Raw genomic sequence first — 24,618 nt, 5'->3', positions numbered from 1 at the left:
TGTGCAATGTCACCCAATAACCAGGCTCTTAGCTCATTATTTATTTACTTATTTCCTTATTATATACATATAATCTGCAATTTTTTTCTCTGGGAATTCTTAAATTTGAAGCCCACGAGGGCTGTTGACATAATCTTGTGTCATATATAATAAGGATGACTCCTTGATATTTTTAATCACAACTTAATGATTGATTTTTCTTAGAACTACTTACTTATATAAACTTTATGGTTAGAGGGGGTTTAATTTTATACCTTATGGGTTATTCTGATCTTATGTTTTGATTGCCTCCATCCTCCTTAGACCAGTGGCAGGTGGTAAAGCTGATTATGTAACAAAAGTAATTGCTTAAGAAGTGTTTAAGCACTTAAATCCAAACATGCTCTAGATAAATTTGCAAACCACGTTGCCTGTTAACTAAGAATTGGAGGGTTTACTAGTTTATTCAAACAAATCTAACCGATATGGTTTCTTCTTATGCTTGAAAGCATGCATGGGGATCTTGCACATTGACTTGAGTATTCATTTGCATGTGTATGTGGTATTTATGCCATTATGTAGAAGCACTTTATAACACAATACAAGTGATTTTTTGGCTTCCTTTTACAAGTATGTGTCAATAAATATATTCTCACCGAACTTTGACATGTAAGGACTACCCAATGAATGTCCTTATAGCCTAAATAAGAATTTTGCCAATAAGTTTTTCCAAATGACGCTTGAAATAACCAGACCCGTGAACAAAATTTTCCTTAACCACGCCATGGTATCAAGAGATAATCATTTTTTTCTGTTGCCCCTAGATTATTAAACCTCTCCCCTCAAATGGAACGTTGTATATGAAAATAACTGGAGTATCAAGAGCTAGAAAACTCTTATAGACAATTGTTGGTTCTTTATATTATGGAAAAAGAATAGACAAAAGTTGGATTCTTGTAAAAGGCTCTTCAATGAACAACAAATAAACCATCAATCATATGTGTGTAAATATATGAATAATTTATTCATTGAAGAACTAAAATACTAGATGTTCTACATGGATTTGTTTAGTTGTTGAGGATGTTAAGAAGAGATACTCTTGTTTTGATTATAAACCTATAAAGACTATCAAGTTCTTCTTCAACTTCCTTAATGCTTGCCCCACACTCTCTCAGCAAGTTCTGCATGTCTTCATCTTGAATTTGGAGTTCTTTGTTACTTTGATGATTGGTAAATGAACTTAATGCCAAGTCCAATCTTTCTATTTCACTTATATCTGTTTCTTCGCTTATGCAGGCTACTCTTTTCGGTTGCACAAACTTGGAAACCGACGACCAGCAGCTCCATTTTGATGCTAACTTCGGTCCTGCTATAAAGGACAACAAGGATTCCATACAGTGGTATGTGATTGCTTCAACCTCTTTTATCAAGTTGACAATAGTCAAGCTACCATGAACTTTGTGGAAATGTTCGCCTTCCATTCCTTTCAAGGATTTTTGGATTGTTTTCTTTATCATCTTCCTTGATTTCTGAAGTGAACTAGAAGTACAAATTTCACCTCTCTTTCTACGCAAAATAGACTCTAGTTCATGTATGCATTCTCTAGTTTGCAACAATCCATTCTTAGCTGTATCACACAAATCCAGCAGCATGAGTGATCCTTCTATTAAGTCATCTAGCACTTCCTTATTACTTTGTTGAGCCAAAGCTTGTTGGGAGTTCAGCAAAACAAGCAACTTATCAACACCATCATACAAATCTTGAAGGGCGCCAAGTCTATGGCAAAGAGAAGAAGAAGATGTGGTTTCAGAGTCCGGCCTTAATCTTCTCAATTGCTCATTAACTTGGCTGATGATTGGGTGTGGATTTGAGGGCTCACTCTTCGAACGAACATGCTGAGAGTTTCTTGGGTTCAAAGTAGAGGCATCCATCTTCCTTCTTTGATTAGAGAAGACAAATGCCTAAAAATTGAATTACCAATCAATCTAGGCAATTTGAGTTTGTTTCATGTTTTGGCAGTGATGGTAATATATATAACAGTGTTGAAGAAACAAGGGGAATCTTGACCTCGTTATAAAGAGTACAATGCAGCATAATGGAGATATGGATCTTCATCACCGTCTCAGCTATTGTCCAAACAATGTCTCCCTCCAACAGGTCCGTACTCTCTGGCATCCTTTGTTTTTTCCTCTATAACCACACGAATGCATCTTATTTAATTATTTAACTTTCTTAATTTGATTGGTACTGTTTGATAGCTCCATCAGTTTGTTGAAAATTGCAAAAAAGCAATGCAATCAAGACAGTCTGTCTTATGCATGAAAGAAACAAACGCACAGACAACTATGCACACGTAAACCATACACACACATATATGAACAAGAATAGTTTTCTTTGATGTATTTTTGTTTTTTTTTTTTTTTTTTTTTTGGGAATGAGTATCTCTAGACAGATCTTACTTATCTTGTAAGCTTTTTAGTTTTCATTTCTTCCTATTAAGATGGATTGTTAGAGTGTTCATACAATATTAAATTTACATTCATCCATTAGCTTAAGCTTTTGAGTCAATCGAAAATTTAACAAAAGAGAAGCTATGTGTTCAAATTCTACAATGTTATTTCCTCCTCAATTAATATTTACTTCCACTTGTTGACTCTTCTACATATTTCAAGCCCACAAGTGAGAGAGACTATTAGAGTGGTCAATAGGAGGTTTAACATGCATGGAAGTAGATTGTGCAAAATCTGGATTCATATTTAGAATCATCAATTGTCAGGGAAAAACTAAGGTCTTGTTTGGTTTTTCGTTTTTGTTTTTCGAAAATTTAGCTCAATTTAGTATTTTTCTCTTAATTTCTACCACAGGATGCATCTTAATAAAGTAAAAGAGTTGAATTCTTAGCCAAATTCCAAAAATAAAAACTACTTCACCTAGTTTTAAAATTTGACTTGATTTTTTAAAACATGGGTAAAAGTAGATAACAAATCAAGAAATTTAGAGGAAACGTTTAAACTAAATGGTTACTATGTGGAATATAATCTATTCAATTCACATTCTCAATTTCACTTATGCTATTTAGACCATTTAGTACCAAACAAAGGATGCATTTTTAGTTTTTCTACACTTAAGAGATTATATGCTTTTCAAGAGGCAATATTGATAAAAACACAGTTTGTTTTGTCCAAGCAATGTTTCATAATCCTCAGTCTCCACCCAACATCCCAACTCATATATAAAGTAGTTTAAAATCTTATGGTTAAGATAAGAAGGTTCCTCAGAACCTGCACACATGAGAAGCTTGAGGAATCTTCTTTCTTTATTATCACATCATATTTTAGCTATTTTTATGCCCTGCCTCCCACATCAGGCCTTTACCTTATAAATTATTTACTTGTAAGGTCAATAAGCATATCCTTATTTTTCTCATGGATCTTCTTGCTACATTTTGTCAATCCTCTTCATTAAAATATGAAGCCCACGAGTTGTCTTGATAAATAAAAGTAGCTTTATGATTAAAAGATTACCACCTCTACATTATTAACATTAAGGTCATACCCACATGCCCGTACATCATTTTTCTTCTATATTTTAAGATGAATACAGGAGACGCGTTTGATATCAGATGGACCTAACTTCTTTCTAGTTAATCTAATCAACATAATGACAAAACTCCCTATTAAATCACCGATTGACCCAATAGCTTATAATATCTAACACTCTTCTTTTCTTGTGAGTTTGAAATAGGTAAAAGATTCAATAAGTGAAAATCAATATTAGCTGGGAAGGAAATAACATTGATGGAGTTTAAACACAAGATTTTTTGAACCACCTGCTTTGATACCATGTTAAATTGCCAATTGACCCAAAAATTTTGAACTCATGAGTAAAGGTAAATTTAATATTATATTATCTACCACCCTTTACATACAAAAGCTCTATGAAATCAAATCACTTGCTTGATCATATGTTTATTTAAAACTACATATACTGCATTGTTTTTTGTTGGGTACTCCTAAAAAATAAAACTTGACTTGCTAATCTACTTTTCTTGGATTGTTTATTCTTCAAGATGTGGCAATATCCAAAACTGATTGCTCTCCAGAACTTCCATTAATTATAAAACTGTTTTATACAATTATTAGATTAAATTGTCATGAAGGTTAGAGACAGTCTGCATTGCATTATTGCTTGAGGCATATGAAGTCAACTACTGTGTGAATCTTTCATGCCACGGTTGAGACAATTAGAATCTTATTAGCTGGCAATATTGCAAATTGAAGGTACTTAATTTCCATCCTTAGTTGACCGTTCGAACTATGATTACACTAGAACTTAAACCATAAATAAAAGTTATTTGATGTTCACTATTTTTATGATTTATCTCATCGTTATTTGTCTTTCATCTGTTCATTGTATCTGATTAATGAAACGATTAAAGTTATCACAGTTCGATGAGCAGCAAGATGCTATTGCAAATTGATAGTATTGTTGTGTGAAATTAAAAAACCAATAACCAAGAAGATTATGCCGAAGTCATTGAATAAAGTTTGTATATTTACTGCTTTCTTTACAGTCTACAAAAATTGTTTCTCATGGGATTAGCCATGATACTACTATCTGAAATTTTAGGCTTAGTAGTTCAAGATGTTGAGAAGTGAGACTCTAGACTTAATAATGCGCCTATGTAGAGCCTCAAGATCACCCTCAACTTCTTGAATGTTTGAACTAAATATCTTCAATGAGTTCTGCAAATTGTCATCTTGAACAAGGAAACTGGATTTCTTTGTTTTCTGACTGGCAATCGAATGTAATGCAGCGTCAACCAGTGACACTTCGTTTCTATTTGTTTCTTCAACTTCACAGGCTACTCTTTTAGGTTGCACAAGCTTGGCAACCAAAGACCAACGGCTTGAATTTGATGAAAACTTGGTTCCTGCTAGGAAAGACAACAAGGACTTGATAATGTTGTAGCTGATGGCTTCTACTTGTTTCAACAAGCTAATAGTAGCTGGAGTGGATAGATTTTTCTCACAGCTTTTGATTTCAACTATCTTCAAGGCTTTATAGATTGTTTTCTTTATCAACTTCCTAGAACTTGAGCATTTCTGAAGTTCACTTTCTATGAACATTTTTCCTCCCCTTCCTCTGCGCAAAACAGACTCTAATTCATGGACACATTCTTTTGTCTGCAACAATGCATCTTTAGCTATGTCACACAAATCCAAGAGTCTTACAGATCCTTCGAGTAAATCATTGAACCATTTCTTATCACACTCATCAGCAAGAACAAGTTGGGTGAGAGGCAGTAGAAGCAACCTATCAACACAATCATGTAAATCTTGAAGGCCATTCAGTTTATGGCATAATTCAAATGAAGAAGATGATGTAGCTTCTGAGGCCTCCTTCAATCTACACAAATGCTCACCAACTTGCTCAATGATCGGGTGTGGCTTTGAGGGCAGGCTGTTCGAGCGGATATGATGAGAGTTTCTTGGGTTCAAAGCAAAGGTATCCATCTTTTTTTCTTGATTATAATTTTTAAGAAGACAAAAGGCCTAGCTTTTGAATTGCAAAGCAGTTGAACACGTTAAGTTTATGATCATTTTCTGGCATTCAGGGATCCTTATATAACTGAGGCCAAGGGGACAGTTGAAACCTGTACCTTATTTTTAAAATGCTCTAGAAATTATATAGATCCAGAAGCCATATGATTGTAATTTGGATCTGAAACACCATCTCAGCAATGTTCCTGCTATGTCTCCCTTTCACCAAGTTCAAGGCTGGCTATCTCTTATCATATTCTTTGTAAACTCATGCGTGTATCTGACTCTATAATGAAATTTATTATATATATATTGATTTAGAAGGTCCATTAGTTTACTGGCAAAGCATCTCTTCTGCACACCACGCTTGTCTTCTACAACTTTCAGACATCAATGTTACGTTGTAAATGAAATATATATAATATCTTGTGGTTTCCTCATTGTTTCACATTATACAAATGCTTTAAAATGAACTTACTGACAGATTTTTCATTGTTCTTCATAAACTAGCGGAAGCGGCAAAGCTTTCCCTCGACTTATAAAGTCTTTCCAAATAATTTTCTTTTCAACAAAACTACTACCTCAGCTACTATGTATTGGTATCAAAAGGGTGTTCTAATTGTAAAAGCTAAGTCAAGAGATGGAGGTTATAATTTGTTTTTGCAATTGATGTGAACTAACAGCCTGACTAATCCAAATTTGGTAAAAAAAAATTGGAACGAAGAGGACAGTTATCAAAGTTTCCAGCTTCATAATCAAATTATAGAATCAAAGGATTATCGTTCAGTTGCTCATGCTCATGCCTTCTTTTAGATCTGCCTTGGTTACCCAAAGAAGAAATTGATTCCCACATTTGAATGTATAGCAGCAACCTCCTCTCAGATTCTAGACTTGTCCTGAACTCGATCAATATAGAAAAGATATATAATGACAACACTTAAATAATTAGAAGACGCAGGCAAGAAATCTTTGACTATTTGGTTTCTTATTTCACTTAATCTGTATTATATCCTTGAAGTTTTTTCAGTCTCATAAAAGCTTCAGCTTTAACTAGTTTTCTTAGCTTTTGTAAATTTTCATAGTTTGATCTACGAACAGAGACCAATACACTAGATCTTATTATCATTCTCTGTTGACATTATTTACAGTCCAATTGCTAATTTTGCCAATAACTAGAATTAGAGACTAGAATCTTTGAAGATGATATAGATCCTGAAAATTGTGAATGTTTTACTGATTTGAAAGTTATGAGGACTTTGAATACTTTTCAAAGTTGATTTTTAAAAACTTTAAACTTGGACAATAATTAGAGAGATTCAATTCTGCAAGTGAATCGGACTTGAATTCATTGATGAGTGATTCTAAAATATTATATGACAAATGAATCATGGTTAGCTCTATTTCTTTTATTGCGTTTGTTTTTGCCCCTAGATAAGTATATTTCTCTTCCCAGATGAAGTTGGATATGAAAATGATTTCAGTTTCAAATGCAAAAAAGGTGATGGACTATTGCTGCTTTCTAATATTATGGAAGAAGAATGGACAGAAGTCAGATTTTAGCAGTGTTGCGAAAGGCTTTTAATTACACTAAAAATAGAGTATCGTATATACATTAATGGATATCCATTCGAGCAAAAGCATCCTCCAGTTGTTTAACTCTTTTAAAAAAATTTGACCACCATTCGTGGTTTCACATTTAGTAGTTGAAAATGTTGAGAAGGGACACTCTGGTTTTGATTATCAACCTATAAAGACCCTCAAGTTCTTCTTCGACTTCCTTGATGCTTGCTCCACAATCCCTCAGCAAGTTCTGCATGTCCCCAACATGAATTTGGCAGTCCTTGTCACTTTGGTGATTGCTAACTGAACTTAATGCCAAATCCAATCTTTCCACAATACTTATGCTCGTTTCTTCGCTTATGCAGGCTACTTTTTTGGATTGCACGAGCTTGGAAACTGAAGACCAGCATATCCATTTTGCTGGCAACTTTGGACCTGCTATAAAGAACAATAAGGATACTATGCTTTGGGAAGTGACTGCTTCAACCTCTTTTATCTGGTTGACAAAGGTGAAACTTTCACTATCTTTGTTGGATTGTTTGCTTTCCATTCCCTTCAAGACTTTGTGAATTGCTTTCTTTACCATCTTCCTGGAACTTAAACATTTTTTAAGTGAACTAGAAGTACCAATTTCACTTCTCCTTCGACGCAAAACCGACTCGAATTCATGTGTACATTCTCGTGTTTGCATCAACGCCTTCTTAGCTGTGTCACACAAATCTAGCAGCCTGAGAGATCCTTCAAGTAAGTTATCCAACTCTTCCTTGTCACTCACTGGGACCAGAGCTTGTTGGGAAAGCGGCAAGATAAGCAGCTTATCTACAGAATCGTGCAAATCTTGAAGAGCACTGAGTTTGTGGCATAGCGAAGAAGATGAAGAAGATATGGCTTCAGAATCCCTTAATCTGCTCAATTGCTCATCAACTTGGCTGATGATTGGGTGTGGATTTGAAGGCACACTCTTTGAACGAACATGCTGAGAGTTTCTTCGGTTCAAAGTCGAGGCATCCATCTTCCTTCTGTGTTTAGAGAAGACAAAGGCCAAAGTATTGAATTATCAATCAGTCGCTATTTCAATTTGGCTTAATGGTTTGGCAATGATGGTAGTATATATAACAGGGGTTGAATAAACAAGGGGTGTCTCAACCTCATTTTAAAACGTATATTGCAGTATAATTGAGATATGGATGCTTCATCACCGTCTCAGATATGTCCAAGCAATGTCTCCCTCCAACCAGGTCCTTACTCACCGGCATTCATTGTATTTTTTCTATAACCACACGAATGCATCTTATTCAATTATATGTCTTTTTTTAATTTGATATTGTTTGAAAGATCCATTGGTTGTTGGTATTTGCAAGTGACAGCCTTGTCTTATTCATGAAAGTCATAAACACACAGAAGTGCACGAGTACAATTTTATTTGTACGGTTGAAATTATTTACTTTCAAAAAGACAATGTTGATAAAAACACAGGTTTTTCTTGCCCGACTTGAAACTGGTACTTCAACTCATCACTTTTCTTCCTTATAAATTCCATTAAGCTCCATGACTGCAGGCTACTTTAGGCTTCTGTATTCATTTTTTCTTGAAATTCCATGGATCCCTTGTCCGGCACTCCAAATGATCAAGCACAATGTTGATATGTAAACTTCTTAACTGTTAGCTGCATACAAATTTATATTTTTGTACTATCTTGCTCCTTAAGATAATAAATCAGTTTCTCTTTCTGCTTGTAGATATAGCTAACACATTGTTAGTGAACCATGTAAATTTGTGTGTCGATTTTTTTATTGGATTATTTGTCCTTTGTATCTATCATAACCCAATCAATATTTTACTGTTTAAGTCCTGAATCATGAGTGAAATCCAGAGGCTACTGCTCTTAGTATAGCAATCTTATGGGCAAGCTGTTTGAGCAATCATTTTACCTTTTGAGTTGGAGGAGAGGCAGTCATGCTTGCCTCAAGAAAGACAATTTGTAAAAGGCTAATAAACAATGTGATTTGTTGAACATATGTTTCATCTACTCAGTTTTTGATGGAACACTGATTTCCTTTCGATGGAACACTGATTTCCTTTACGATTTCCTTCTCATTATTGAATTCAGAAACAATTACAGTAAAGGATTGAGGAAATCTCAATCCTTCTCTCAACTCTCCAATGTACTTCTCTCTCTCAACTCTCCAATGTACTTCTCTCTCTCAAGAAGTTACAAAGGCCTAAACAATTCTAACAGAATTCTCATGCCCTCTCTTCACTCCCCAACTTCCTATTTATAACCATCCAATTACCACCTAACTAATTACCTTTATTTACCTTTATATCCCTATCTTATACTAATCTAGGTATCTAACATTTACCTTTATATCCCTTTCCTTCAATAAAATATACTATGAATGTCTTGTGCATACATCAATTATCTTCATAAGGCAACTATTTAACCCTACAATATTGGTTTCCGAAAAAGCCTGTACAACTTAAATATCCCACTCTATGAAGTTCCATTTTTTCTTTTTACTTGATCCAATGCCATTATGTTGACTCCTGATAGTTAGTTCTGGTATATACAACATCAAGAATCCCTAGATCTACACTTATTTTCAATTTTCTGAAACATTCTGTCGCTTCCTACACCCTTCCTTTTCACTGGGTGCCTAAGTATCCAGCATAAGCCTTTACTTATTCGAACCTTACCTTGAACTTTAAAGCTTAAGAAACGGTATCCTTCTTTGTCGAGTGGTAAGTCCAGCTCGACTTGGATTGTAAAACCATTGCAATGTTCCAGCAATATTTCACGATCTCCAGTGTCCACCAACATTCCAACTCAGAATAAACTAGTTTAACATGTTTTATTTCAGACAAGAAGGTTCCTCCCCAAACACACACGTGTGAGAAGTTCCAGGAACTTTCTATCCTCACAATCACATGATATTGTTGGCCAATTTCATGCCATGCCTCCCACACCAGGTATTTACCTCATAAATTATTCACTTTAATGCTCAACAATCTAGTCCTTATTTTTCACATGCACCTTCCTGGCTATTATAATGTCAAACCCAATTCATAAAATAAGAATCCCCACGAGTTATCTTGACAAACTTTTCATGTGTAAAAGAATCATTGCCTTTACATTATTAGTTAAGGGCCTTAAGGCCATGCCCACATGCACATACACCTGTTTTTTTATGTATTTTAAGCAGGAATCAGATCAAAGTAGCAGAGTTGTTTGATTTTAGAAAGGCCCAAAATTCATTTCTGATTAATCTATTCAACATAATGGCTCAATTGTGGATGCTGCAGTGCATGACTTTGATTTTGTGAACATATTTTACGAAACTAAATCTTTTGCATGATTATATTTGTATTTAAAACTACATATGATGCATTGGTTCTTTGTGGGTATCCCTCAAAAATAAAATTGATTTATTTAATCAATCATTTAAAATGATTAACCTCCAAAACTTCATTACTTAGAACTGTTTTAGCCTCTTATTATTTTACAAATTATTACATCAAACTGTCATGAAGGTGAGAGACAGTGTTCCCATCATTATAGATTGCGGCTTACGAAGTCTGTCTACCATTTGCCTTTTTTTTCCTAATGTTGAGACATTTAGAATCTTAATAGTTGGCAATGATGTAGATTCAAGGAACTTAATTTCCATCATTAGTTGATCATGAAACTATGATTTCACTTGAACTTTAGCCATAGGAAAGTTTTAGTTGATTAATATTTTTATGATTTACTTTTACTATTTTCTATCTCTTTTATCGGTTCATCGGGATTGATCATCGGAATAGGTAAGCTATTGCTGATTGATAGAAAAATTAGAGATCAAGAAATTGCTGAAGCCACAAATTGAGAATAATGTTTGTATATTTACTGTCTTTTTACAATCTACAAAAATGGATTCTTATGAGATTGACCATCATACTTCTATCTTAAATTTCAAGCTTAGTAGTTGTAGATATTGAGAAGTGAGACTCTAGTTTTAATAAGATGTCTGTATAGAGCCTCGAGATCGCCTTCAAGGTCTTCTATGTTTGAACCAAATATCTTCAATGCGTTCTGCAAGTTGTCAACTTGAACATGGAAATCAGAATTCTTTGTTTTTTGAGAGGCAATTGAATGTAATGCAGCATCAACCAGCGCCACTTCATTTCTACTTGTTTCTTCAACTTCACAAGCTACCCTTTTGGATTGCACAAGCTTGGAAACAAGAGACCAATGGCTGGAATTTGTTGAAAACTTGGGGCCTGCTAGGTAAGATAACAAGGATTCGACAACGTTAGAACCAGCTACTTCGGCCTGTTTCAACGAACTAACAATGGCTGAAGAGGCTTGACTTTTCTCACAACTTTTGGTTTCAATTGCCTTTAAGGCTTTATTGATTGTTTTCTTTATCAACTTCCTAGAACTTAAGCATTTCTGAACCTCACTTGCAATGAGCGTTTCACCTCCCCCTCTTCTGCGCAAAACGGATTCTAGTTTGTGCACACATTCTTTCGATTGCAATAATGCATCCTTAGCTATGTCACACAAATCCAATAGTTTGATAGATCCTTCAAGTAAATCGTTGAAAGATTTCTTATCGCTCTCTTCAACTTGAATATGTTGGGTGTGAGACAACAGAAGCATCCTATCAATGGACTCATGCAAATCCTGAAGGTCATTTAGTTTATGGCATAGTTCAGATGAAGAAGATGTAGCTTTTGAAGCCTGCTTCAATCTGCATAACTGCTCATCAACTTGATCGATGAATGGGTGTAGCTTCGATGGCAAGCTGTTCGAGCGAACATGATGAGAGTTTTTTGGGTTCAAAGCAGAGGGATCCATCTTTTTTTCTTGATTGAAATCTTGAGAAGATAAAGGCCTATCTTTTGAATTACAAAGCAGAGAATATTTTCAATTTATGATCATTTTCTAGCATCAGTGCAAATTTATATAACTAAGGCCAAAGGGACAGAAGGAACCTTCAACTCCATTATTGAAATGCTGAAGAAATAAAACAAAATCCTTAAGTAATATGATTGTAATATGGATCTGCAACACCATATCAGCAATGTTTCTGCTATGTCTCCCTTACACCATATTAAAAGCTGGCCTTTAACCAACCTCTAAATATTTCCATTTTGTTTAGGAAGGCCATTAGTTTACTTAAAAAAAGCCATGAAACTTGGATGGTTTTTCTTATGCAGAAAAGCATGTCTCCTGCACAGCTTACAGGCATCTTATAGTGTAGCAAAAAAAATATGTAACATCTCTCCATGTACGCATAGAAACTAATCAACTTGTTGATGAATCTAGCACTGTCACCAGGAATATGTTTTAAAGATGATAGCTATAATGTCTTGCCTTTGTTTGTTCTTGTTTGAGACATACTGAAAAGCTGGTTCACGTATGGCTTTGGTTTCAATTCCAATAAATTCTATTTGCAGCCAAACTACATATATCTGAACGTAATTTATTGATACCTATCGGAAGTAGAGACGAAAAACAAACATAAGTTCTACACAATGTCAAGTGAGTGTTTTCATGTTAAAATGTCCAATCAAGAGATGAGGACTTAACTTAGATAATTCAATAGTTCGGCTCTTCAAGCATAATCCTATATCAGTTAAAAGTGAAGAGGGGTCTTGGTGTGAAAGCAAATGTAATATCCCAATTGAGATTTTTTTTCTTTTTTGAGAGGTAAATTTAAAATGTGATCTTATGTCCAAAGATCAATACCACTATAAAGATTAAAAAAAAAAAAAAAAAAAAAAAAAAAAAAAAAAAAAAAAAAAAAAGGGTTCATCTGCCTACCACTCTACTATTTGAAACTTTTGTGCCTAGAAGAATAAAGAATAAAAATCCTTATACAAAGAAGGGTTTTGTTTCATAGTCAAGAATTCAGCTACTTACAAGGACAGTTACACGATACATCTTTTCATACACGTATTTTCTTTAACCATTATTACTTGTTGTTTTAAGAGGTCTCTCCACTTTATGTAGGTACATACATATAGGCTTTGTCGATAATACCAAGTCAATCGGCAACTACAGTTTTGCTCGTCCTATGAGGGATGAAGGGTTTCGGGTCGAAACCCTCTTTTGTATAATTCATCATTAGCAACCCCTTTTTATTGATCACCAAAAATTTCTTTTTTTTTAAGAAACAATTCTTTTTTATAAACATTCTCATGATTTAGCTCCCAAAATTCCCATTCAAGCTAAAAAATTACAAGGTTGCTCGTTGGGTAATGTATTTCTTTTACATCCTTGTGGAAAGTTTTGGGTAAAAATTCCAAATCCAACAGTGTACTTTAGCAGAACCCCATCATTGCTCAAAAGAGGTAGTAATGAATAATGATAATGATGAAGGGCAGGCAATACTTTATCTTTCAACTGTTTTAATAATTTTAATGTTAATTACTTTATCATTATCTCATCTTAATAGTGTATAATATGAGGGTTCAAACCTCAAAGGCTCAAACCAAACCTCTTTCTTTTTTCTGTCACAATTCTATGTCACATGGGATTTAGAATCATTGTTTATATCATTTTTAACCATATTCAAATTTCATCTTTAAAGCCATTATACCTGCACATTTTCTTTATCATTGTTACTCTCCTCTATTTTTTCATCATTTTACTTTCTCAATCATTTGATTGTTAGTTATGCTAATAAATGACATCTTTTTTCTAACCTGGAAAACTTTCCAAAATGTAATACATAAAGTCAAAGAGAACATCTTTGATTTCAGTGATAACTAATATGTTAACTAAATGTTAAAAAACATAAAAACAAAATAAAATAAAATCTAAATATACATTAACAAATATATATATATAATCACATCAATCTACTTGAAATCGCTTGGGCCAAGCAACAAAAGATTGATTGGTAAATCAAAATATACACTAAAGATGAACAAGTACTGCTGGTTGGAAAAGGCCACCATTAGTGAATAGTGAATGTGAGTTGAAGAGATCAAATAAACAAAGGAGAAAAAAGAGCATCAGTGAGATACTCTCTATACTTTTACAAAAATGAGTTGACACAATTTGCCAATTCTCCCAATTACCCAATCAAAGAGTTAAAAAGGCTTTTCCATATGACTAGGGTGGTATCAAAAATGGTTTGTTTTATGTACAATAATTGAATACAGAAAAATAACCCAAAAAAACATAAACATAAAAAAGTTACTGAAGAAAAGTACATATCTATCATCTTCATTTTGTGTCATTTTCATCCCTTTGCTTCATCACTGTAAAAGCAACCCCAAGCCAGAGACTCCCGAGACATCAACCCGAGAATTCAGGTCACAGCTTGCAAGAAGTTTAAGTCCTAAATTCCCAATGCAGCATCCTTTACACTTGACATCCTATCAAGGAACCAGCTCAAGAAAACAAGTAATTGCACAATGTCGTAATCTTTGAATCTTGGCTGGAGCAGTAGGAGTCTGTCTTTGGCTAGCACAGCAGAGTGACTGAGCTAAGAATATTCATTTCTTGAACATTTGGAATAAATATGCAGGTTCAAGTTAGCTTTAGGAATCAGTTGTTTGGCACCTATGATAGCAGTTTCCTACTAGCATTTTATAATCGGTTGCTCGCTCAATCAACTAGATGAAGTAGATGATTCCAGATATCTAGAGCAGCGTCTAAAGAGTCCATCAAATTATCCACTTTGTTTTTGAATCTTTAGTACTTCTACTATTGATGGAAGCTGCGGCCTGATTATCCAAATCACTATCAAAAAATGAGAAAATAAGATTCCATCATTGAGAAGAAAAAAGAGAAACTTATAGGACTTTTTCCTGCTCGCGATTCAATCTTTCTTCCTCGCTTCGTTGTAAAAGCTCTTCGTATAATTTCATGGAATCTGCAGTGAACCTCTCCATGGCCTCAAAAATGCGTTGCAGACTAGACTGTAGGCTACTACTGCTCATCTCACTTTGATAGACGGCATTTCCAGAAGCAGAGAGACGCTTTTCATCTCTAGAAACCATTACTATTTTCTTGTCCAATGCCTGAATTTGTTTCTGTATCTTATGGTCGTCTCGGTCTAAGTTTCTAACTTTTCTCTCCGATTCTTTGTTCTCCATCATTCTCTGTCGCATTTCTAGCTTATCGTGTTCCCATATTTGAAGCACGCTCATACTAAACACACGCATAGAATCAAGCACTTCCTTCTCAGATAGTCTATCCAAAGCCTGTGACCACTGGTTACAGATCACAAATACCAGAGGTGCACCTATTCTTCCCGGTGAAAAGGGAGCTATACCGTCAGGCGTTTCCTCAGGTTCATAAAAAAGACACTTTAGAAGCCAATTATTCAAGGCTCTAACATACCCCTTTTGTGCACTGATCCAACTAGAGAAGCTGATTGTCCAGTTTAGAAGCTCATGCTCAAGCTCCTTCGTTGCTCCAAGATGCGCTTCACTACTATTTTTACCAGATCCAATTGGACCTAAACTTTTTGATTCACTGATCGCTTGGTACTGGGCACGATGGCAATCAAGCATACACCTCCACATCCTGGTTAATCTGAAATAGAAGCAATTGACATTTAACACCAAAAGATATAAAGAGAAAGGAACAAAGCAAGTAGCATCTCTGCTACCACTTGAAAAGTTCAAAATTAACTATGAGAAGAAGCCCAAATCAGCAAAAAACAGTCACGATATGAGGGAGAGAAAAGATCCCCGAAATTTGGCATGACATGGGAAGTTTGGAAGAATTAGACATACCCATGAATTAGTTCATTCAGTTGTGGCCATAATTCTTCATCTCGAATCTTATTGATTGTCATGGAAATCTTGTCAACCACCTGAATGGCAATTCTTATTTTGGTAGATAGGCTCCTCACTAAAGCTTGAGTGGAATCAACTTTATGAGCTTCAGCACCCTTCTCGTCTAAGCGCTTCAGCTTTCGACATTTCCTTTCATGCATTACTCGCATCTTCTCTTCCGCCTAAGAAGAAAATTCAACCCTTATTAGAACAAACTATCAAAATCTTTGAAAAGTATAGAAGAGACGACTGCTCCCAAATCATTTAACATTTAAATCTGAACGACATGATTGTAGACCCCGATCAATATGTATCTAAAATTAGTGAAGTTGTGACTGAGACTAAATATAAATTGAAAGACCACCAGCATCGAAATAAAATCATTCAGTACAAAAAATGGATTGCCAGAAACTTCAGATTTGGATTGCATCCCATAGTTTCAATAAAGAACAATTGACTGAACAGTCAACATTACTGGGCAGATTTTTTTTTTTTTTTTTTTTGGCCCCCTTCACTATGGAGCTCCATTGTATTATCTCTGGTTCTATCTATTCAAATGAAAATTTTGGTTTCCTAAGTCAAAACACAACATAGAAGGAAAAAAGACAAAGTGGTCACAGGTTTACCATAGCTGTACAATAAGGCTAATATATATTCAAATACAAAACACGAACAAAGCTTCTCTGGACATTAGTGGGGTAAGGTAAGCCATCAGCATAATGAAAGAAGTGGGCCCCATATCTCAATAATAAAAATAATAATAATGCAATGTGTGATGTCAAAGTGATCTGGTTACCAAGGTCATTCAAAATTTTTGCAAGGAACCCAAAGGGCAGAGTAGTTTAACTTTGGCGAAAGCAATGACAAACAAACAAATGAAATAGAAAATCAAGTGGCACTAGTATATCATACTTTAACTTCATTGTAGAGTTTCTTCTCCCACAGATACAACTTCCTCAAGGTAGAAGATAGATTTCCAGAGGCCATCCCAAACTCTTCGATATATAACTCAGCACCAGACGACGAAGGATCACCACTCTTTGAAGCCGAAGGTACCATTGACAGCGAAGGAGCAACAACGTGCAACATTTTCGACGAAACTGCCAGAAACCAGATGTAAGTTCATTCATCAAATGGCAACTTAAAAGAGGTAGAAATAAAAGAAAAACACAGTTCATGAACAGAAAAGATTCTAATATGCTAATCGTAAATAAACAAGAGACAAAAAATCTCAAATTTACCAGATCAAGCAAAAGAACCCCAGAAAGAAATGTTCAAATCTCATTTAACATAAACATATTGTTTTGAAAGTACCCAGAAATTTAATGGATCTAAGCTATAATACCCACCATGTTTACGCTGATAGGGAAGCTTCCCAGCCTCCAGCATTTTTGCAACTTCATTACCGGACTCCGATGCCCTCTCAAACTGAACCTCGATTTCCTTGGCAACTTCATAGACATCTCGTGAACCAGGCCTGCCCTTAAATGCACCACCATTGCCTCGATCCTCGGACTTCTCTGTCTTATCAACCTTCTTATCCACCATACGGACTTCATATTCAACAGCATCTTCCTCGACCGCAGAGCTCGGCCTCGTTTGGTAAAGCGAGCTCTTTGTATCATCACCACCACCACGCTCATCCTCTGCAGGCATCTTTAAACCCTTCCCACCACCACTGCCACCGCCTTCCTCGACAAATTTTTGATTCCCATGTACCTCCTTGACGACCTCATGTTGGTAATCTTCATCTTCTAAATCAGGAATCCCCTCTTCTTCCCTGACCTCCTTCGAGTCCCAGCTCGGCGTGTAAGTATTGTAATACTTGTCATAAGTATCAAATGGGTTCAAGAAGTCCCAAGTGGACGCTCTCGGAGGCGAAGGCGGTGGCGGCGGCGGTTTAGACGACGTGCTTGAAGCTCCGGTAGACGACATAGAACCATATGCAGTGGGTGGAAAAACAGAGCCACCGTAATACCCACTGTCTTGGGGATAACCATAAGACGGATAAGGATTGTTATAAGTCATGTTCGGGTTTGGATAAGAGTAATGACCTGAAGAAGAAGACGATTCACCGATTTGATAAACCTTATCTGGACTCATAGGCCTCTGCTCGTACACAACAGAGGGTGTCACTGATTTCCTCATATAATTCATATGCATAAACCCTCCACCTCCGCCACCACCGCCGATGCCGGGATATGAACCTAGACCTCCTTGATCCGGAAGCATATATCCCATATGGCCCCCGTGCTGTAGGTCAAAAGGAGGGGAGTGATCGGAATGGTGAAGGGAACCGGATTCATCGTCAGAATCGGAGTGAGAGTGAAGGTGGGAACCGGAATTAGAGTGAGAAAGATGGTGATGAGGAACAGAATCTTCAATTGCAGAATCACCAGTTTTTCCCACAGGATCACCCTTCCGATGAGGAGGAAGATTGAGCTTCGGCGAAAGAGGAGACCCAGAAGAAACACCAACAACCACAGCACTCTCTTCAATGAAATTATGCAACGAGTGACCAATCCCTTTAAGAGAATGAATATACGCCAGATGAGCCTCTGCAAGTGAGTATCTAAGATGAATCGCTTCATCAAGAAAGGCACAACGCTCACGACAGAGCGCCACCGCTGGAAGGTCATCGACCTTAGAGCTGGAACAGCCCATCCACACCCCTCTTGTAGATGGAAACAAATCACTGATTACTCAACTGGGTTTTACCAGAAGGTGAAGAAAAACAAACCCATCAATTCCAAACTCAAAAAAAATAAAAATAAAAAAATAAAAACTCAAACCCCAGCAAATTTTCCTTTCAACTTTTGCCCCCTTTTTCTCTTTAACCGTGTCAGTGACAACCAAAAAAAAAACCCAATTAGGGTTCAGGAAGAAGAAGAAGATGAAGAAGAAGAAGGAAAAGAGAGAAAAGAGAAGGCGGTGAGGGAATCTTTTGCCAGCGCGGAGTTTGTCGTCAGTCGTCCGCTTGTACCAGTGAAAGTAGAGAGAGAAAGAAAGAACTGTATGAGTAAGTGAGTGAGTGTGCTTTTTGTTTGTGCGTCGGTGTGGGCTAAAAAAGAAAGTTTATTTCTTAGTAGTACTCTTTTGAACGCCATTAAAACCCCATTTTAAAACTCCATTAATTCTTATATGGGGATTGGAAAATCACAGTAACAATGAAGAAGAAGGAACAACAACAACAATCTCACTCCCAATTCTGGGTTGTAATGTTAAGCATTCATTTTAGCAATCCTCTTTTTCTCTTTTCCTTTCTTCTTTTTGTAACTTTTTCTTTTTGTAGGTTTTTTTTTTAAATTATAATCTTAATTTAGGGTTTAAATCAAAATAATATTCTTCAATTTCAGTCCAAACTCCATAGCTACTAAACTTAGACTGGTGTAGTACAACGGGCGAGAAAAGAGAGAAAATTGGGTGTTTGGTTCGAGAGAGAGAGAGAGAGAAATAAAAATTGGGTGTCCTCCGTCCTCCGTGAATGAAATTCCGAAAATACCCTTGGGTTTAGAACAAGAGTTATTTGTTTTTCTTTTATTACCTTTTTCTTTTTTAGTTGTGAGTAATTAAATTGTCGTTATTTTTGTGGACCATATTGGGTTTTAAATTTTCTTTAATTTCCGTTACTCTATCATTTAGGGTTCCATATATTCCTCCATTTTACGTTCAAAAGTAATATACAGTTTGTGTATTTTAGGTTTTCTCTTCTTTTTTTTCTTTTTTTTTAATTACTTCAACCCTATCAATATTTCGTTTCAATTTTAATTTTTTGAATTTTGGAAATGAGATCTTTGAGTGTGATTCTTCTTCGGTTTTAATTTCGTTTCTTTATAATTCTTGATCTAGATTGTATGTTTGAGTAAAAAATTGATTAACTCTCTTTTGTAGAGTGTTCAAATCTTAAGCAGGGAATTAGTTTTCCTTACCTTTCCATCTTTTATCATGGATAACATTTTCTAACTCTCCTCGAAGTTGTGTTGATTGAATTTTTGAGTTTTAGCACCCAAAAGAAAATGGTTTCTAGATTTAAATAAGGATTTTCATATCATATTCGAAGACTTCAAATAATGCAACAAGTATCTTATTATTGTTAACATACGAGCAATGCCTTAATGCATAAGGTATTGATTGTCATATACCAAAATTTAATGGCTAAATACCTGGCTTTACAAGTGTCAAACTAATGTGTGTGTCTATATATATATATATATAATTAGTAACATTTATATGATTGAATATAGTAGTGTAATAATGGTTTTCTTTTCCTTTGGAGGGTTGTAATTATTGTTTTCTTTCTAATCAACTTACTTTTGTAACCTTTTTGGTCAAATAATTTATGCACCAATGAACAATACAAGCATGGCTCATCAATGCATGTTTCAAAAGGAATATATATATATATGTGTGTGTGTATACTTCACAATTAAAACATATTTCTTCTTCTTCTTCTTCTTCTTCTTCAAAGAAGTGGTAGGTATTATTATTATTATTATTTAGAAACAAACATCAAAACAATAGATTTGAAAGTCAATGTAAATCTACACCTAATAAAAAATTAATTTTAAAATTATAAATTAAATTTTGTATGACAAATAGATTTTGAGAAAATAAACAAATGTGGTATTTAATACAAAGAATTAACAAATGAATAATTTGGTTTATTCTTCCTTTTCTAACACAACTATTGGTTCCATATTAAAAAAAAAAATCTATTACAAAATTACACATTAAAAATGTTATTGGTAACTAAAGAAAATTCATTCTTTAAGAATCATAAATAATTATATCTTCTTAAATAATTATATCAAAACAAAATAGAAAAATGTCTATCCATAATTTAAAAAAATTATACACACACGTTAAAAAAAGCAATTAAAATTAATTAATTTCTTTCTTTTTTTTTTTTTTTTTTTTGCAAAAATAGACATGTCAAACATACGCTCTACCGAATACCAACTTTCATCGGTTGCACTGCATCTAACCGATCAAAGATTTTATATCCTATTATAATATACATCAAGGTATTACATTTAATTAAAATATGATTGTAATTACAATTATACTCTTAAACTTTAAAATTTGAAAAATAATTTTTCAAACTTATTCAAATTCTGATTATATAAGTTTGAATATTCAATTTTTATTATGGGTAGGTTCAAATCTTACGATTATTATAAATTTAAAGGTCTAATTTTGATACTAACTTTAAATATGTAAAAACTCAATTATTATCATCAAAAGTTTGAGGATAAAATAACAAAAATCGTCTCATCTCATTTTGAAAATTGCCAAAAACTAAAAATGGTTGGATGATTGTTGCATTGACCAAGATAACTTAATCACGAACACCAAGTGAAATTTTCATCACTCTACTTTCATGTCCAACCAAAGTACACACAATTCTTTTTTTACCTATATGGATTATATTCATTATCAAACTTTTTGTTAGGAAGGATCCTAATTATCTTTTAAAGTTTGACTACAACCAAATTTAGTATTAATTTTAATTAATTTAGATATAAATATCTCATTTTGGTTTCTTTAACTTTCAAAATACTAATTATATTTACTCAAATTCCTAAATTTATCTAATCATCGTCCGCATAAAACCTACTTCAACCAACTCGATTCACCAAAAGTGAACGTAGCTCTATGAAAGAGGTTCCAGTGAACCCTCCACCTTTAGTAGAAGGGCATGTGGGTTAATCAGTTCAACTATGTTATCATGAATCAAAACAACATAATTTTATTACGAGGTATTCAAATTTTGATTAAAAATCATTTTTAGTCCATAAACTTTCATGAAAGCAATAATTTAGATGGTAACGATTTAGTCTTTGTATAACAATTTAGTTTTTATACTTTCCATTTGCAATAATTTATTCCTTATTAAGAGATCAAATAATTGATCGTAATCACTTGTTTTAATAAACTTTATATAATAAAGTTTTACGCTTAATTTAAAAGAGATTGTTCATAGTAGATATTGAATTGTTACAAACTTCAAAGTATTTAGACTAAATTGATATATATAATTTATTAAAGTTTAAAAACCAAATTGTCGGAAAAAAAATGAATCGTTAATTTGTTAAAATAATAAAAGTAATGAAAAAAAAAAAGAGAAAGTAATGTTAGGAGGCTTTATGGGCATTGTTGGAAAAGAAAGAAATGAATAAGAAGAGGGAAGAAAGGGAGAGAATAAAGGGTAATAGAATCCATAGAGAGAGTAAAACACAATGGAATGAAGCAAAAGACAATGAAGATATAAAGAAGATCCAAAAAAGGGGACCATATTACTATTATTGTTATTTATTATTATTATTATTATTATTATTATTATTATTATTATTATTATTGTTATTATTATTATTATTATCATACTCATCATCATCATGATCATTATTATTATTATTATTTTGATATTATGATCCTATCAATTTTTTAGTGAATTTTTTTATTCTTTGAAATTTTCAATATCAAAATTTCCAAGAAAAAAAGAGAAATAATCCTTAGTCTCTACCAATAATTCTTTAAAAAGTTGGCATTTTAGTTGATTAATCATAACATACATAACATCTATTGAAATGGGTCATGTTTTGCTTACAAACAAAGCCATGGAAAAAATTCCATTTCCCAATTTATTTATAATCAAATTTTAATTTAGATTCATTATTATTATTATTATTATTATTATTATTATTATTATAAGAAGAAGAAAAATAACTTTTAGTTTTGATTGTATCATTTAACTTTAACTTTATTTTAATTTTAAAGTTCTAATTTTGTCAAACACAACTTTGGATTTTGGAAAGTAATGGGGGGTTAATACACGATTAGCTGCATAGATGAGCTAATTAATCTATTTTGGGAGAAATTTTCAAAAATAGCTAAATTGTAATCCAAAATATTATAACCAAAAAAAGAAAAGAAAAAAAAAACATCTACACATAATAATGGGTTTAAATTCTATTTTTTGGAATCTTGATTTTTAAGAATTTTTTAACTTTTAACTTTTATATTTTTTTTCTTTAACCTCTAAATTTATCCAATTTTGATTTTTTCAGCTTCTTATAGTATGGGTCTTTTTACAAATAGAACAAAACACCAAAATATTTACAACAATTTCGAAAACGAAAAAAACCCACATGTCCATCGTGTAAAATATCAAAACTTTTCCGTCAACAACTGGCGTAATATATTTGGTATAAAACGCATTTAATATATTTAGTACACAATAGTTTATATTTGGCTATTGTTTCGTACACGATCGTTTGATTTTGTCATTTAATTTGGCAATTATTTTTTTAATTCTATCATTTAATTTGGTTACACAATCATTTGGTTACGTTTAAAATTGATTACACGATCGTTTAGATTTGGCTAAAGGATTTTTTAAATTTTTTAATTTGTACGCGATCGTTTACTTTTTTTACACGATCGTTTAAATTAGTCTACACGATTATTTATTTTTTCAAGATTCTTTAGTACACGATCATTTAGATTTGGATAAACGATTTTTTTAATTATTTTGGTACGCGATCGTTTAGATTTATCTACACGATCGTTTACTTTTTTTTACACGATTATTTACGTTTGGCTACTTCAATTTAAATGATTTTTTTCAAGATTCTTTACACACGATCTTTTATAGATTCTGCTATTTTTTGTACACGATAGTTTAGATTTGGTTATCCAAATTTAAACGACATAAAAAAGAAAAAGAAGAAAAGAAGAAAGACGATGAAAAGAAATCGCAACGGAAAAAAAATAATAAAAACGACGAAAAAAATCGCAGCGATGAAGAAGATTATGAAAGAAATCGCAGCGAGGAAGAGAAGAAAGACGGAAAGGCAAACCTGAAATATTTAAAAAATGACTAATTTTATAGGCTTTGTTACACGAGCCGTAAATAGTTTGGTGTTTTGTTACCTTCATGAAAATTTTCCTTATATATATATATATATCCTAAAAGGAAAAAGAAATAATAATAACAACAACAACAACAATAATAATAATAATAAAATAATAATAATAAGAAGAAGAATAATAATAAAATATTGTTATTATTTGGGGTTTATAAATAACATTGGAATGCTTGAGTTGAAAAGAAAAAGATAAAGAAAAAAGTTTTTCATCTTATTAATGAGATAATCTGTCGCTGCCGCCTCACCAATTTTAGTCAAGATTGGTTCATTTGTCAAAGCTTGAAGATTTAAAATGATGAATTTTCTCTTTAAGGATAAGAGAGTTTTTCAACCTCCATTTGAGTAATTTTGGTAAGCTAATTAAATTAAATTAATATTTTGTTAATTTAATTTTGGATCTAATTGTGGTTTTTTTAAAGGTTCAATTGGCTAATTCTTGAAGATTTAATCTTGTACTTTTCCCAATTAAGGTTAATTGGTTTTAACCCCTTTTTTAAGTTAATTAATTTTGGATAATTTTTGGATGATAGTCAATTGCTAATTTCATTAATTAAGATACTGAAATTTTCTTTTATAATTAGAATCAAATTAATTGGAAAATTTTTACTGTCAGCTAGAGAGTACTTTGTTTGGCTAAAACCTCTAAGTAAGAGATTCCCCTACTAGACATCCGAACTGAAGTTAAGAATTTGCATGTAATTTTCCATTATGCATTGATATAGCTAAGATGCATAATGTGTTGATGTTGATGTTAATAATGATGACTGATTTACGTTGATGATGATGCATGATATATTAATCACATGATAAAGGACGTTAAGATTAAT

At 33.4% G+C, this 24,618-nt stretch overlaps 5 protein-coding genes across 5 annotated transcripts; all 5 read right to left on the bottom strand.

Annotated features, from left to right (window-relative positions):
* Nucleotides 1-1,046: 1,046 nt before the first annotated feature.
* On the bottom strand, nt 1,047-1,936 carry LOC103490228 (uncharacterized). The gene has a single exon (XM_008449652.3). It carries the CDS (start codon nt 1,908-1,910, stop codon nt 1,047-1,049), a length of 864 nt encoding a protein of 287 aa, XP_008447874.1. The 5' UTR covers nt 1,911-1,936.
* A 2,565-nt stretch (nt 1,937-4,501) lies between these two features.
* On the bottom strand, nt 4,502-5,547 carry LOC103490223 (uncharacterized). The gene has a single exon (XM_008449648.3). It carries the CDS (start codon nt 5,493-5,495, stop codon nt 4,611-4,613), a length of 885 nt encoding a protein of 294 aa, XP_008447870.1. The 5' UTR covers nt 5,496-5,547; the 3' UTR covers nt 4,502-4,610.
* A 1,671-nt stretch (nt 5,548-7,218) lies between these two features.
* On the bottom strand, nt 7,219-8,094 carry LOC103490224 (uncharacterized). The gene has a single exon (XM_008449649.2). The coding sequence runs from the start codon at nt 8,092-8,094 to the stop codon at nt 7,219-7,221; it is 876 nt and encodes a 291-aa protein (XP_008447871.1).
* Nucleotides 8,095-11,040: 2,946 nt separating this feature from the next.
* Nucleotides 11,041-11,922, bottom strand: LOC103490392 (uncharacterized). The gene has a single exon (XM_008449883.3). The coding sequence runs from the start codon at nt 11,920-11,922 to the stop codon at nt 11,041-11,043; it is 882 nt and encodes a 293-aa protein (XP_008448105.1).
* A 2,151-nt stretch (nt 11,923-14,073) lies between these two features.
* LOC103490222 (protein ALTERED PHOSPHATE STARVATION RESPONSE 1) lies at nt 14,074-19,246 on the bottom strand. Its single transcript, XM_008449647.3, has 4 exons — nt 17,213-19,246; nt 16,776-16,963; nt 15,822-16,045; nt 14,074-15,618 (listed from the first exon to the last, which is right to left on the bottom strand). Exons 1-4 carry the CDS (start codon nt 18,525-18,527, stop codon nt 14,874-14,876), a joined length of 2,472 nt encoding a protein of 823 aa, XP_008447869.1. The 5' UTR covers nt 18,528-19,246; the 3' UTR covers nt 14,074-14,873.
* Between the last annotated feature and the right edge of the window lie 5,372 nt (nt 19,247-24,618).

This window comes from Cucumis melo, chromosome 1, assembly GCF_025177605.1.
Source record: "Cucumis melo cultivar AY chromosome 1, USDA_Cmelo_AY_1.0, whole genome shotgun sequence".
NCBI lineage: Eukaryota > Viridiplantae > Streptophyta > Magnoliopsida > Cucurbitales > Cucurbitaceae > Cucumis > Cucumis melo.
The sequence above is the reverse complement of the archived record's forward strand: the minus strand, read 5'-3'. Positions and strand labels throughout refer to the sequence as shown.

Coding starts and splice junctions, on each gene's coding strand:
- LOC103490228 (XM_008449652.3), bottom strand. CDS start 1,910: ATGGATGCCTCTACTTTGAACCCAAGAAACTCTCAGCATGTTCGTTCG.
- LOC103490223 (XM_008449648.3), bottom strand. CDS start 5,495: ATGGATACCTTTGCTTTGAACCCAAGAAACTCTCATCATATCCGCTCG.
- LOC103490392 (XM_008449883.3), bottom strand. CDS start 11,922: ATGGATCCCTCTGCTTTGAACCCAAAAAACTCTCATCATGTTCGCTCG.
- LOC103490222 (XM_008449647.3), bottom strand. CDS start 18,527: ATGGGCTGTTCCAGCTCTAAGGTCGATGACCTTCCAGCGGTGGCGCTC. Junction 16,046..16,775: donor AACTCTACAATGAAGTTAAA/GTATGATATACT, acceptor TTTTCTTCTTAG/GCGGAAGAGAAGATGCGAGT. Junction 15,619..15,821: donor CTGAATGAACTAATTCATGG/GTATGTCTAATT, acceptor CTTCTATTTCAG/ATTAACCAGGATGTGGAGGT.
- LOC103490224 (XM_008449649.2), bottom strand. CDS start 8,094: ATGGATGCCTCGACTTTGAACCGAAGAAACTCTCAGCATGTTCGTTCA.